The sequence below is a fragment of the Hypanus sabinus genome, chromosome 15, assembly GCF_030144855.1.
Source record: "Hypanus sabinus isolate sHypSab1 chromosome 15, sHypSab1.hap1, whole genome shotgun sequence".
In the NCBI taxonomy this organism is placed as follows: Eukaryota; Metazoa; Chordata; class Chondrichthyes; order Myliobatiformes; family Dasyatidae; genus Hypanus; species Hypanus sabinus.
The window spans coordinates 43,559,420-43,575,059 of record NC_082720.1 but is presented as its reverse complement, the minus strand read 5'-3'; the positions used below and the strand labels follow the sequence as shown (position 1 = coordinate 43,575,059).

The window sequence follows — 15,640 nt, the reverse complement described above, 5'->3', positions numbered from 1 at the left end:
TTGGCAGATTGAAAGCATTTTTAAAATATAATTATCTTAACAGCTTATCACTTGTATGGTGGATGGGTTGGGGGAATGCCAATAAAATAGAAATCAATATGTTTTAGCTTAAACATTGAAGTGACAAATAGTCAGCATTGATGAAGACTTTCATCTCAAAAATAGTATTTTTTATATTGCATTGCATTCTTTTTCTTCTTCTTAGAAATGGAAATTTAAACATATAGCCATGAAATATTTTCTGGCAGTTGTCAGGAAATTTCCCACTTTCAGTCTGTATATTCTGCAGATTATCCCCAAGACTCTGAACTGTGTTGCATTTGAATGGATATTTCAAAATGAATAATGTATACCACTTTGCATATTCGAGAATTTCTTCTTATAAATAATTAGTTTCTTATCCGAGCTAAAACCCCTAACAGGATCAGTATATAATGGTAATGTCACCTTTATTCCTATTACTGGTGGTTTTAGTGAATCCCTATACATAACCAAAAATAGAAATTGCAATGGGCACCCTGGAGTCTGAAACCCCATCGAACCAAATAGGTCAATTGATGAAATATCGCTTGCACTTTGCACTTAACTGCTTAACAACGCAAATTTAAAACAAGACAATCAAAGCTGCAATGTAATTTGCTTTCTAGATTTACTTTGAATTTTTGAAAACTACAACACATTCATAAATTTGAGGGAACAATTAAATATCACACAAGGATGTACTACTTTATAAGGCATTGATCAGACAGTACTTGGATTTTTGTAAACAGTTTTGTGCCCTTATTTAAGAATGAATGGGTTAACATTGGAGAGAAATCCAGAGGAGGTTCACTAGAATGATTCCAGGAATGAAAAGGTTATTGTATGAGGAGCATTTGATTGCTCAGGGCCTGAACTCACTGGAGTTTTCATTAAAACCTATTGAATATTGAAAAGCCTAGTTAGATTGGATTTGGAGAGGGTATTTTCTGCAGTAGAGAAGTCTAGCACCAGAGGGTATTACCTCAGAAAAGAGAAAAATACACGAGGAGGAGTTTCTTTACCCAGAGGATGGTGGGTCTTTGGAATTCGTTGCCACAGATGGCTGGGAGGCCAAGTCATTGGGTATATTTAAAGCAGAGGTTAATAGTTTCTTGATTAGTCAGGGTGTCAAAAGTTACAGGGAGAAGGCAAGGGAATGGAATTGCAAGGGATAATGTATCAGCCATGATTAAATGGCAAAACAGATTCAATTGGCTGAATAGCCTAATTCTGCCCCTGTGTCTTATAGTCTTGTATTTTTTTTTCTTTTTGAAGCATATCACAATTTAAATGCATTTTGACTTCTGTGTAATTTGATAGTAGAGTATAGCTGTTTTATGGAATATGCAGTCCTTTGACTTCAGGTCCAAGCTGACTATTAAGTGTCCATTCCATATACACTAATTGTTCACCTCCTATCCCTTCAGACTCTACCACTCCCAATACACTAGAGAGTCTAATGGCTAATTGTCCTATGAAGCTGAAGCACTTTGAGGGAGGAAATGGGGGAAACCCACAAGTATTTTCTGTATAAAGCATTCAGCCGCATTACTATAAAGAAATTCTTTTGGAATAATACATGGTAAAATAATTTAATAAGAGTTTTTGTGATGATTGCTTACAATCTGAATCACCTAATCTTAGCTTTGAAGTTTAATGGATGCTGAGTAAATTCAAAGTAAAATTACATTTGAATGTCCAGCAACATAAGCGCTTTTCATATTTATTACCCATTGGGTTTTATATGCACATTATACTGTACATACTGTTTAAAATATGTACACTGTTAGTGGTGTTAAATGCCAGAGGACACTATTGTAGATGAGTGTCTCTCCTCTCCATTTTATTTGTCTGAAAGAATGCTCAGGAAAAAAAAGCAGTTTCATTTTTGGAGTCCAGTGGAGTTCCTAGTCATTTGTAATAACTGTTCTGTTGATCAAATGGCAAAAGTAATTAGAATCATATTCTGTAATTAAAAACAATGCTACTATTTCCTGACCTATAGTTTTAAATTGAATTTTTCTATCAACATAATGGACTAGAATATAAAATACTTTTTCTGTGAAACTAACAAAGCCTTTAATATATAACTCTACAGACCTTAGTGCAAGCATATGCATATCCAATTTATTTGCAAGCATTATAATTTCTGTAGTTAGGCAATTTGTTGGAATTTCTTATTTACCTGCCTCCCATCTGAGGTTTGCACAGCATTGAGATATGATAACTATTGACCAAATAAAATTTTTAATTTGGAAACAATTAGGTATTTATAATCTGTGTTTTCCTAAGGGTTTTTAATGAAGCCACATGCAGAGTAATACTTGGCAAACACAGCTGTAAAATATTTTGGTCATTTCAAGTTCTGAGAATATGCTTGATGATACACTCAATCAAATACATCTCATTTATTAAAAAGGGAGGCAGCATAATTAGTGTAACTGGGGAAAGAAATGGTGAAACAAGTTTGAACTTCAATGAGATTTCAATTTTTTTTTAACTTAATTATATCAATGTTTAATTCAGCTGATCTTGGCAACTCACTGTTGCACACATGTCTGTGTTTCTCTAATTTTATTCAATTGTTCCATGTCATTTCTTCAACTGTGGCGACGTCATTTTGATTGTATAAATTATTGGACCCTCTATTCACTGCAATATTTCACTCTGCAACTGAGATCTACTTGAACCTGTACAAATCACTCACCTTTGTTTGAGATTATGCTCAGAACTCCATATCTCCAGTCTCTAATATCTTGCTGTCTAATATTGCTATCCTTCCTAGTGATCTTGGTACATTGAACTTTTAATGATAGCCTGTTCCCTTTTTAGAGAATGTGTGGTGATGTTTGCTTTGTTTCAACTCCTGCTGTCTATCCTCTTTCAGATTCAGCAGACTCATATACTACATCTTGTCTTCTGTGCATCAGCATTCCTTCAGCTGACTATGTGATAATGGAATGTGGTGTTGATTTATAGCTCAGAAGAGAATCTGCAAGTCATTACTTCATAATAGTACCTAATCTTCCTTCCATGATATTTTGCTGATCTTTCATCTTTTCCATTTGAAGCTGAATGATAAGAAAATATGAAATGTTTGATTCCATTGCTTTTCACAAACTGTTTAAATTGAAATGACTAGAACTGTGAACTATTTATCCTATACAATCTCCCTGGAAAGAGAATTTGGTGCAAAAATAAATTGGAGTTCTTCCATTGTGTCTTCAGTGTTGATATATGACCATCACCCCCCATGCTCTACAGTAGTTCATTTTAAATAACAACACCATTATGTGCAATTAACCATGCCTTTCTTGTTGTAATCTATATGGACACACTGGAATAGCCTTAAGTGGTGTTTGTCCTTTTGATCTACAATCTTGAGGGAATGTGTACTTTTGCCTGGTTCTTCCAGATCTTTATCCACACTAGCTACTGAACAAAGCTTTAAAACTTTTTGTTAAACAATGACCAAATGTTCCAAATTAAGCTCTTTATTCCTCTGGGCAATGATACGTGCAATCAAATACATCATGCAGAGATAGTCAATGCACCTATTCAATAATGAAAATATTTTAAATATTCTCCTGTTTTGTGAAGCTCCCACATTGAGGTGGGTGCTAAATTTCATTGTGTCAGCAGCAATGTCCCTCTTGAGTTTAGCATTAAATTACATTGTCCTCCCCATCTCTAATTTACTACCCCATTCAATTTTACTGCAGAGCCTCTGTTTAACTTTATTAACTAAAAATTGAAGCATGCATTCTTGCTGTCTGTTGTATGCTGCGATTAACCCTCAGCTAACAAATTCTTAGACCATTTACTTACTGCCATGATTCTACATGAATAGTTTATAAAAATTGCTGATTTTATACATGCTACTGAATATTGCATCTGTGTTAATAATACTACCAAAGCATCTTTGAGTATATGATGTCTCACTTGAGCAGAAACATTTCTGAATTTCCTTCCATAATTCAGATACAAGGTGCAATTATCATATCCAGCCTGGCTGAAGTGCTGATTGGCTTCCTGGGTCTTCCTGGAGCACTCTTGAGTTACATAGGACCACTCACTGTTACCCCTACAGTATCCTTGATTGGATTGTCTGTGTTCCAAGCAGCTGGAGAGAGAGCTGGGTCACACTGGGGCATTTCCATGTTGTAAGTACAGTATCTGATTCACTTTTTGTAATAACAATTATCCCGGGCAAGAATAAAGACAATGTAAAGCATTACACACCTGAAACTTTTTCTTTACCAAGGTCTTCACATCCTATCTCTATCACTGTCCTCAGATGTTCATCTTCTTTTGTCCAAAAGCTGGTGATTCTTTTATGTCTGTTAAATGGTTAGCGTGGTTTTGGTGAATTCTGTGAATGTGCCTGAAATTTAATAATATCACTGGACCATGAGAAACTGTGTCCTCAAGTTTAAGATGAATGAGAGTGACTCTTACTGTATATGATATCTGGCCTTTGTCATGACGTGGTGCTGAAGGCAGCAGTGAGCAGGAAATTGAATACACCTTCAGCTTAATCCCTCTTGCAACATGCAGATGTAGAAGCTAAGCTGACCTAAGTAAATTATCAATTGTTTTGGAAGAATCAACAAAGTCTCTGTGTTTAGTCCCATTGCCACTGAACACACAGTGTGTGATACTGTAATGGGACTAATATGCTCCCCATGTATGGATCCTTCCATTTTTGCCCTTTACTGCCCTCATGCCACTGATGCTTAACGTAGCAATGAAGGTCCTCCATCTCTGGCAGTTTTCAGGACTTCTTTCATTATATTAGTAGCTTCCTCTTGGTTTTCACTACTCTCAGTCAAGCAAGTCCCAGGAGGAAACTCAGGAATACAGTTGCACTCAGATGCAGCAGCATTATTCAATGCTGTTCCCATAACAATTTTGTTTTACCAGTCTGGGTTGTTAGCCCTGAGCTGATCTCCCAAACCTGGAGGACCAGTGGACTACTCTTGGTCTAACCTGTTTGACGTTTTTGATCCTACCAAGAGCCAAAGCATAAAGCCCTGACTCCAGCCAACATAGCCCTCTGGGTCATTGAAGCACACAAGCCTACAAACCACGACAAGGTTGTGGTCCTCTTGGAGCATCAGGATATTTTCACTTTCATGTTATTGCACAGATTGAATTTCTAGTTTTAATGTACATGTCATATAAAAATGTCTTAACACAACAAATATAAATTTGAGTGCCAATCATAATCTATTACCATAAGCAATGACAGCTATTTGCTAGTGCTGCAAGTAATGAGTTCACTTATAAATAATGTCAGTGTGTTCACTACAATTATATTGCTATTTCTTTTTATTTTCTTAGAACTATTTTTCTGATTGTACTCTTTGCCCAGTACCTGCGTGATGTGAATTTCATAGTACCTGCTTTTAGACGTGGAAAGGGATGCACAACAGCAAAGATAAAAGTTTTCAAAATGTTTCCGGTAAAGAAATTAATTAAATTTTGATACTATTCATAAGTTTTAGTCACATTTCAATTTACCAGTTGTTACTCTGCCCTGCAAAAAGATTTCTATTCAAATTTTGTACCTTTCTTCTACATTTGAATATGTAAGTAGATGTTTCCAAACAATAAATACCAAAACTTCTAAATAATTGGATACTTGGCCAAATATTTTTTTAAAAAATGTGTAACTTAAAATGCAGTTTTAAATAGTTTTCATCTAAGAAACAAATTTGAAGGAGTTTTGCTCTCCAGGTAATTTATATGACATAAACATTTCTCAAATGTAGCTTCCCAACTGTAACAAACATTTAATTGTATCAGAGACATTTGAAGCTGACATTTAATACAGAACAGATTATTTTTTAGACTTTGTTTAATGTTTGAAGAACTGTAAGTTATTAAATGTATTATTCCTGCCATTTGGACAATCAAGTGTATTTTCTGGAACTTCCTCAGTTGTGCAGTATTAAGTGTGCATTAAAAGCTGGAAGATTTTTAGATTGTTGTTTATAATGGGATGAAATATATCCTTTGACAATAAGAAAGTTGTCTTTATAAACTACAGTTTTACATTTTTAATTTCAGTAGCGATCTATACCTGGCATGATATCTGATGGCTTGTGGTTCCACCACTACTTGTTTGACATCTTAAAGAAGTAGAAAGTTCTATCTTAATACAGTGCTTAGTATAATTGTCAAGCAACTGCAGGACTTAGAAACATAGAAAACATACAGCACAATACAGGCCCTTTAACCCACAAAGCTGTGCAGAACATGTCCCTACCTTAGAACTACCTAGGCTTTACCCATAGCCCTCTATTTTTCTAAGCTCCATGTAGCCATCCAGGAGTCTCTTTTTTAAAAAAAATTAAAAAGACGCTTCACGAATTTGCATGTCATCCTTGCACAGGGGCCATGCTAACCTTCTCTGTATTGTTCCAATTTTAGTATATGTGCTGCCAAAACGAGCACAGCAGGAGTCTCTTAAAAGACCCTATCATTTCCGCCTCCACCACCGCCACCGGCAGCCCATTCTACGCACTCACCACTCTCTGAGTAAAAAACTCCTCTGTACCTTCTTCCAAGCACCTTAAAACTGTGCCCTCTCGTGCTAGCCTTTTCAGCCCTGGGGAAAAGCCTCTGACTCTCCACATGATCAATGCCTCTCATTACCTTGCACACCTCTATCAGGTCAACTTTCATCCTCCATCGCTCCACGGAGAAAAGGCTGAGTTCACTCGACCTATTCTCATAAGGCATGCTCCCCAATCCAGGCAACAATGCGATTTTTTTAATAGGAGCTTATTTCCCAACACACTAGCAGTCTGTACATGTACCTCAAAGCCCTAATATTCTGTTTCCTGATAACCTCCCATTTTTTATGTTTAACCGGTTATTATTAGTGCAGACAATATATTGTCCAATTTGGTTTCTTTTCCTTTTGAATGCCTCCATACTTTGAAACTATCCATTTGTGCACAGGTTTAAGAACCCACTTTCAATACTTCTCCTCAATTTTACATTTATCTATTCCAAATGAGTTAAATGTAAAGCAAAGATGATTTGCAAAAATGCCAGGGAATTGTAGAATATCCTAGTATGAAATACTTTTTGAGGATATTTTCCTGCCAATGTGAGTTGAAAAATAACTGGCAACCTATGCCTTGGAAGGGTAATCTTCATTATTTAATTTCTAGTTTTACCCTTTTTCCCAAGTAACTTACAATGATTACCAGAGACTTTGGAATAACTCTATAAGATGGCAAGACCCATCTGTTGCTGTCCCCACAAAGCTGTGCATTCATAGATGATATAGTGTGGCACAACGTATGAGCTAGTTGGTAACCTGAAAGGTCACAAGGTCGCTGATACAAAGCCACCCTGTTAAGTTTTATATTGCACTCATTGTTGGAGGCTGCTGTTCCTGGTAGGTATATGTTTGGGGGGGTGTGGGGTGAGGGAGTGGGAACATCATGCAGCAAAAAGCAGGATGCTATATCTATATTGGTAGCAATTGTTATCCTTGTGACCTAATGTTCAACTTGTTTTAAATTTTAAATGAAGCCTGTTTTTAAAATTTTGAAGCAGGCATGTCAATTCATCAACTAATTTTCATGTGATTTGCAGAAACTGATCTACCTATAGATTATTAAAAACATTGTACAAGGTTATGCAACTGAAAGTGTGTCATGTAATTAATGTCATAATTGACCATAGTACTAACTTTCAAATTAACTACACAAGGTCATTAAAAGGAATAACTTTGAAAAGAGCATTTAAAATTGTATTGAAACTCAATGATTTAAATTGTGTTGAATGGTTGAGTAGTTGTGTTCCATCCTGAGTTGGAAACAAAGCATCCTATTGTGTATTTCTGGGGAAAACAAAGTGAAGGGTTTAACCAAGATGATCTGGCCAGAAGTTCTTCCTCAATAGTAGGCTGGATTGGAAACCTCAGTGAGGTTAAAGGGTACGCAAAAGGTTGTCGTGGCATTTTGATGACTGGTTATCTGCTATGGTGAAATAGATGTATGAAGTTTCCCTGTGGAAACCCTGTGAGGTCTGCTTCCTGGACATGGTCTAAGTGTCTTGCATTATTCAACAGGTTGGGTGCAATGATAATGTCAGGTTTAGAACTGTCTTGAAGTTTCCAGAGGACATTATGACCAAGGAATAGTTTCACTTCAGGAACCATTAGGTTTTTCAGATACGTAATGCTTACTTAAAAACAGAGGTTTGAATTTCAGGGCAGCTATCTGGTTCTTACTACTTTGCTGTTCATGTGTAAATTGGCAGTCATTTTTCCTACATTACAACTGAGAAAGAACACTTTTTGTACTCTGATGGCTGGAAGGTGTTGTAGGATACTGAGGATATGAAAGCTATCTACAAATTCCAGTTGCTCTTTGTCTCAGTCACTTACTTATAATTCCTTGAAATCATAAGATTCTTCCAGTAATATATATGACATTTTCCTACTCTGTCAGCTGCAGTTTTGTCATTAATTGGCTATATTGGCTAATCCTGCTTGTTCAAAACAATACCATTGCCTGATGTGCACAAAGCCTTCCGTGAGGTCAAAAAAATCAATATGCTCATCACAGCTTCTATTGATTCTGTTTATTTTTTGCATTCAGATATTTATCCCTGACAAACTGCACCTGAATGAGAATAGGAATGTGGGAATGATGCATCAGCATGCTACCAAAATGCATTTTTGATGCATTTGTGTCACATGCAGAGGGAATATTTTTCAATCTATTGTTGTAGCTGGGACATTTTTAATATGAGTTTCTCCCACCCCCCTCCCGTATATCTTTGAAATGCTCCAAAATCCATGTGTATCTGAAGTCCCACACTAATGTTCTCTGTTAGCCTGTTCAAAAACAAAATGCTTAGTTCACTGAAGAGGGTAAGTCCATCCAGTGTTTACTCCAAATTGCTGGAATGCCATGACATTGATCTCTACTGAATCGTTGCTATAATATTTAGAATTAAAATTTTTAGTAAATATTTGTAATATTTTTCATTAAAAGTAGCAATTATTTTTGTAAGTTGAGCAAATTCTCCAAGCATCCTGGAAATTTTGGTGCACCTCAAAAGGAGTAGCAGAGACGGAGGGGTTGGGAGAGGTTAGCAATGGGATGTTAATTATTATTTAAATTGTGCGCCTCCACTGAAAAATTTCCGGAGCATCCATAACTATTGGAAGTATGTTACACCTTTTGTCATTGATAATGGGTGACCCATGAAGACAGTCGTATCCAAGCCTTTGCCACTCTTTTTCAGCTGACACCGTGACTACTGGGCTATCAGTCTCTCTTGGTCTCCTGGTTTGTTATCTCCTTGCCCTTCTCTGCAAGTTAAAGCAACTTTCACTTCTCACGTCTCCTATTTCTCGTGAACTTTTCAGCCTCTTTGTTCTGGAGATGCTGCCTGATCTGCCGTGTGTTTCTAGCATTTTTTTTTAATTCTTAGCTATCTTGTGTAGATGGTGGTGATAAGTGGTGGCTCTTTGCATGCAGCCCCAACTGAAATCATCAAATATTCCCATTTAGAAGTATTGCAGCTGAAATCCAGAAACAAGTGGGTACTTCAGTAAGAAACATTGTTTTAAGACATTTAAAAATCTACTGAGACCCAAACTTGGTGGATCCTGGACTGCAGACTTGGGTTGCGAGTGCAGTTCCCTTTTAAGGAAATAGAAGTACAGAAGAGCCTGTCTGCAGGTATGATTGAAACACTAGCCTTAGACCTCCACTTTTGACTATCCTGCTGAAAAACACAGTCTCTGTAAAATAAAACTGAAGACTTCAGAGCAAGATTGCAGTACCAGAAGGACATTAGGGACTGCTCTGTACTTTGAATCATGAGCCACCATTTTGGGTGTATTGCTGCAACCCGATCGCTTCACTATTCTCTGCAAAGACAGGAGAGATCAGTTGTTTAGAGGTGATGTATGCTTTATGATTAACTAATCGTAATGCACAGATGTGGCAGTTTTTTCTCAATCCTGCTCACCTGACCTGGAACATCTAGTGATTGAATGTTGTACATTTTATCTACCGGTGGAGTTTTCCACCATCTTGTTGGTGGTTTACATTCCACCTCAGGCCAATGCCAGGCAGGCACTGGAGGAACTGAGCACTGTGATCAGCAGTCATGAAACAATGTACTTAGATGCCTTCCCTATCATGCGAGAGATTTCAAGCAGGCCAGTTTGAAGTCTTTGAACAATTACACCCAAATATCACCTGAGGAATGAGAGGAGCCAATACACTTGACCATTGCTATACCATAAAGAATTCCTTACTGTGCCATCCCACACCCACATTTTGAAAATTCTGATCACCTGGCTGTTATTTTACTTCTGGCAGATAGGCAGAGACCAACAAACACTGCATTAGTGGTGAGGACCAAGAAGACATGTTCAAGGAAGGTGGAGGAGTGCTTACAGGACTGCTTTGAGTCGGTGGACTGGACAATATTCAAGGATTCATCCATGAATCTGAATGAATGCACTACAGTTATTACCAACTTCATCTCTGTGGATGACCTTGTGCCTTTGGGAACACAATGGACATACCCAAACTAAAAGCTATGGATGAAGCAGGAGTCTGAGTGCTAGATCTGTGGCATTCAAGACCGCTCATCTGGAACTATACAAGAAGTCTGGGTAAAACCTCTGGAAAGTTATTTTAAGAGCAAAAAGACAATTCCAATTAAAGTCAGAGATGGAATCGCATGTGTGTCAGCTCTGGCAGGGTTTGCAGGCCATTACTTCCAACAAAGAGAAACCTAACATTATAAATGGCTGTGATGCTTCAGTCCCAGATGAGCACAACACCTGTTCTGCACGCTTTGAAATAGAGAATAAACAACTACAGCATCTGGTGAACCTGTGATCTTTGAGTTTGAAGGCTGATGCCAGAACATCTTTCAAGAGGGTGAACCCCCGCAAAGTGTCAGGCCCTGATGGTGCACTGAAAACTGTCTCAAACAACTGCTGGAAGTGTTTAAGGACATCTTCAGTATCTCACTGATGCAGTCAGAGGTTGCCAACTGCTTCAAAAGGGTGACAATCATACCAATGCCCAAGAAGAGCAGGGTGAGTTACCTCAATGCATATCACCCAGTTGTACTCACATCTACTGTGATAAAGTGTTTTGAGAGTTTGGTTATGGCCAGAATTAGCTCCTGCCTAAGCAATGACCAGGACCCACTGCAACTTGCCACAATAGGTCTACAATTGATACAATTTCACTGGCTCACTACGTGGCCTAGGATCGCCTGGACAAAAGCAATATCTACATTAGGCTGCTGTTTATTGATTAAATTTCAGTATTCAACACAATCGTACACTCAGTTCAAACCAACAAGCTCCAAAACCTAGGCCTCTGTCTCTGTACCTCCCTCTGCTACTGGATCCTTGACTTACTCACTGGAAGACCACAGTCAGTGTGCATTGGAAATAATGTCTCCTCCTCGCTGGCAGTCAACTCTGGCACAGCTCAAGGGTGTGTGCTTAGCCCACTGCTCTACTCTTTCTACACCCATGACTTTGTGGCTAAGCTCCGCTCAAAAGCCATCTATAAAATTGTCGATGACAAAACTATTGTTGACAGAATTTCAGATGGTGATGAGGAGATGTACAGCAGTGAGATAGATCAGCCTTGCACTCAACATAAGTAAGGCCAATTCCTTGTGGAATTGATTGTGGATTTTAGGAAGCGTTAAGTCGAGGGAACACTATCCAGTCTTCTTCGAGGGTTCAGCAGTGGAAAGGGTAAGCAGTTTCAGTTTTCTGAGTGTCAACATCTCTAAAGATCGATCCTGAGCCCAACATATTGATGTAATTGCAGAAATATTACAAAACAAATGCTATATTTCATTAGAAATTTCAGGAGACTTGGTATGTCACCAATGATTCGCAAATTAGGTACAGTGGAGATGTCAGGGGTAAGTCTTTTTACGCAGAGAGTGGTGAGTAAGTGGAATGGGCTGCCAGCAGCGGTGATGGAGACAGAAACAATAGGATCTTTTACGAGTCTCCTGGATGGATACATGGAGCTTAGAAAAATAGAGGGCTATGGGTAAGCCTAGGTAGTTCTGAGGTAAGGACATGTTTGGCACAGCTTTGTGGGCTGAAGGGCCTTTATTGTGCTGTAGGTTTTCTATGTTTCTAATTTCTGTACCATGGAGAGCATTCTAACTGGTTGCCTCACCATCTGGTGTGCAGGTGCCAGGGCACAGGATCAGAAAAAGCTGCACAAAGTTGTAAACACAGCCAGCCCCACTATGGGCACTAGCTTCCCCAGCACTGAGGACATCTTCGAAAGGCATTGCCTCAGAAAGGTGGCGTCAATCATTAAGGACCCCCATTGCCCAGGACATGTCTTACTCTCATTGCTACAATGAAGACACACGCTCTGTATTTTAGGAACAGCTTCTCCACCTCTGCCATCAAATTTCTGAATGGGCAATGAATTTACGAATGCTACCTCACTATTTTTTTGCTTTTTTTTTTACACTGCTTAATTAATGTAATTTTTTATCTATGTTTATTGTAATTTCTAGATTATTTTACTGTACGTATTGCAATGTACAACTACCACAAAACAGTAAATTTCGTGTCATATGCCAGTGATATTAAACCTGATTCTGATACTGAAGTAGTTGCTTGTAAGTCTAGAGATGCAGTGAAATGATAACCAGCATTTGCAGCAAATAGACAGAATCTGAGGTCTTTTTAGACTATTCATGCTCTACCAGCCCATCAAGGCTTTGGTCATTATTTCTTTTAACTCATTAGTCTTTTTACCCACGAAGATATTTCAGAAGGGGACCCCAACTCAATGTATTGGCTAATAGAATATCGCTAGTTGAATAGAAACATAGAAAACCTACTGCACAACAAAGGCCCTTTGGCTGCCAAAGCAGTGCCGAACATGTCGTTGTGTTAGAAATTACCTCAGGTTACCAGTTAGCTCATTCCAGAGCCTTTGTGGCTCATCAGGCGGTGCTTATGCCGGTTTCTGTGGCATGAAGTGACCGAGTAAGAGACTCCTCCCCCCGGATAGGAGGCCAGTCTATCGCGAGGTTGACCTCCAACATTTTTATGCCGGTACCCATTTTTCAGTTCAGTTGGGTAGACTGGAACATTGCTCAAGGACACACTCTGCCACGGCTGGGCTCGAACTCATGACCTTCAAGTTGCCAGTTGAATACCCTAACCACTTGGCCATGCGCCACACAGTGTTACCCGTAGCCCTCTATTTTTCTGAGCTCCATGTACCTGTCCAGGAGTATTTTAAAAGACCCTATTGTATCCACCTCCACCACCATCGCTGGCAGCTTGGATCTATTTTGTTTACGACCTTTTGCTTTCCTACCTTGCACCTAACTTCTTTTCTCCCTCTGTATATCTCACTTAGAAAAGTGAATTCAAACTTCTGTGTACTGGTTTGGACTGAGTCCCTGTCATTTCAGCAAAATGTCAGTCTAGTTGTGAAATTACATGCTTATTTTTCCTATTCAAACATATTTTCCAGTGCAGATTAATTGGGCAGAACCTGGCCAGCACTAGTATTTATTCACCAGCTGCAGCAGATTTTAGTAAAATATTTCGTGCCAGCTGACTATAATGATGTTCCTTGTGCCAATGCATTCCTTATTTTGAGTTCAGCCCCATACTCAACATCCCTCATAGAAAGGGTTATTTTTTCATTCAAAATGATAATTTTAAAATATTTGAAATTGAGGCCAAACTTCTGTTTTTACGTATTTAGGTATTTAAATGCTTACATTTTTCATTGTAATATTCAGAGCTGTCAAATCTGTTGACAGTTACAGTCAAAGATTGCAAAAGCACAATAAACTGAAGCAATCAAAATATGTTGTATATCCATACAAGTCAAACTGAGCACAAAACTTGTCAGTTTTGAATAGTTTAATTGGCTTATAGTATATGGGAAAAAGATGACTCTCATCAAAGTTTGCTGGGTTATGTAATTCTTCTCTGCAGCCTAGAGTAAGTTTCAAAATGGCTTTTGTGTTATGAATCCTGCATGGGCCTTACACCTGTCATAATTGTTCCCTTTTTTCTAGATTATAATGGCCATCATGGTTGTATGGTTAATTTGTTATCTATTAACTCTCACTGATGTATTTCCAAAAACTCCTGAACAGTATGGATTCAAAGCACGAACAGATGCTAGAGGTGAAATAATGTCAACAGCACCCTGGTTCCGTATGCCATATCCTTGTAAGTAATTGGAAATATAAGAAAATGTATATAAAATCTAATTTCTTATTGAGTGGGGGAAAGAAACTTGCAGTTACTGCTCAAAGAGAAATCCTGTAAATAAACACTAACACTCAGACAAATTGGTGTTTGTTGAACGAACAAAACTAGTTCATTATAAAATCAGTGATCTATTTTATATTAAATCTGCATGTGATAGAAAATGTTCTGCTTATTTTGCAAAAAGCCAGTTCTGTATATCTATAAGAAGGGTAAAAGTAATCAAATATTAATGCTGCTTTTATTATTTTAAGATTCAAAAGCTTTAATGGCCATACACAAGAGATTTGCCAGAATTATTTTGAGCTTTCAGATGTATAGATTTAATGGAGGGCATGGGGTTCTTCCCTTCTAAACGGGAACTTTAGAGGAGATGCAGTAGATCTAGTTATAATCATGAAGTAGATGGAAAGTAACTGATTGTGTTAGTAATTGGCAAGGGAAACAGAAGTGACTCGTAGAAACCTTCACATGGCACCTGGTTAGAATCTGGAATGCACTGTCAAAGGAACCAGTGAAGATAGATTGCAGGGCCATGAGACAGTGAGGGAGTTGAACGAGTATGGATCCTGGCAGAATGCCTTTCTGTGATTGCTTCCTTTAAATTGAACTTGGGCAAGCATTTTGTGGAAGCAACAAATGCTTTTAAATATTATTTATTTTTAAATCTAAACAGGTCAGTGGGGTTTACCCACAATCACAGCTGCTGGAGTGCTGGGAATGTTCAGTGCAACGTTAGCAGGTATAATTGAATCGATCGGTGACTATTATGCCTGTGCTAGGTTGGCTGGAGCTCCACCTCCACCGATCCATGCCTTAAACAGGTAAGCAAACTACTCTTCTTATTCAGCAAGTTCTGTGAGCACGTGTGCCAATTTTAATCATTTGTGCAAAGTTGCAAAGAATTTCAGATAATTTACTAAACTCATACCAGTAAAGCAAGGTTACTTTAAGGATTCTCAAAAACTTCTGGAAATGGATGCATAAATTTGAATATTAAATCAGTCGATAGAACATATAAAAGATATCGACTAGATTTCAAATCCTGCCTGTCATTTAAAATCCTTTGATAATAGACGACCTATTTTACCTGCTTGCATAGTAGTAGAACTGATTGTAACCTATAAGACTCCTTTTGTCTTCCAGAGGGATCTTCACTGAAGGAATATCATGTATCATTGCAGGATTATTTGGTACAGGAAACGGTTCTACATCATCCAGCCCAAACATTGGGGTTCTTGGGATTACAAAGGTATTTTTAATCTCTGTCTCTTAATGTCTTTCCTTTTATTTTCTGCTGTTTTGTATCCTTTTGTGCCTGGGAGTCCT

The 15,640-nt window shown here is 38.0% G+C and overlaps 1 protein-coding gene and 1 non-coding gene across 10 annotated transcripts in view; one reads left to right on the top strand and one right to left on the bottom strand.

Moving 5' to 3' along the window:
- slc23a1 (solute carrier family 23 member 1) overlaps positions 1 to 15,640 on the top strand; it is a 243,339-nt gene that overhangs the window by 196,384 nt on the left and 31,315 nt on the right. For all 9 annotated transcript variants that reach the window (XM_059990271.1, XM_059990270.1, XM_059990267.1 and 6 more), the window contains 5 exons: positions 4,003 to 4,184; positions 5,365 to 5,485; positions 14,116 to 14,272; positions 14,988 to 15,135; positions 15,458 to 15,563. In XM_059990271.1, the coding sequence (XP_059846254.1) occupies positions 4,003 to 4,184; positions 5,365 to 5,485; positions 14,116 to 14,272; positions 14,988 to 15,135; positions 15,458 to 15,563 (714 nt within the window). The remainder of the gene's footprint in view (positions 1 to 4,002; positions 4,185 to 5,364; positions 5,486 to 14,115; positions 14,273 to 14,987; positions 15,136 to 15,457; positions 15,564 to 15,640) is intronic.
- LOC132405754 (U6 spliceosomal RNA) lies at positions 6,374 to 6,480 on the bottom strand. Its single transcript, XR_009515958.1, has one exon. It is a non-coding gene; the product is annotated as a U6 spliceosomal RNA (small nuclear RNA).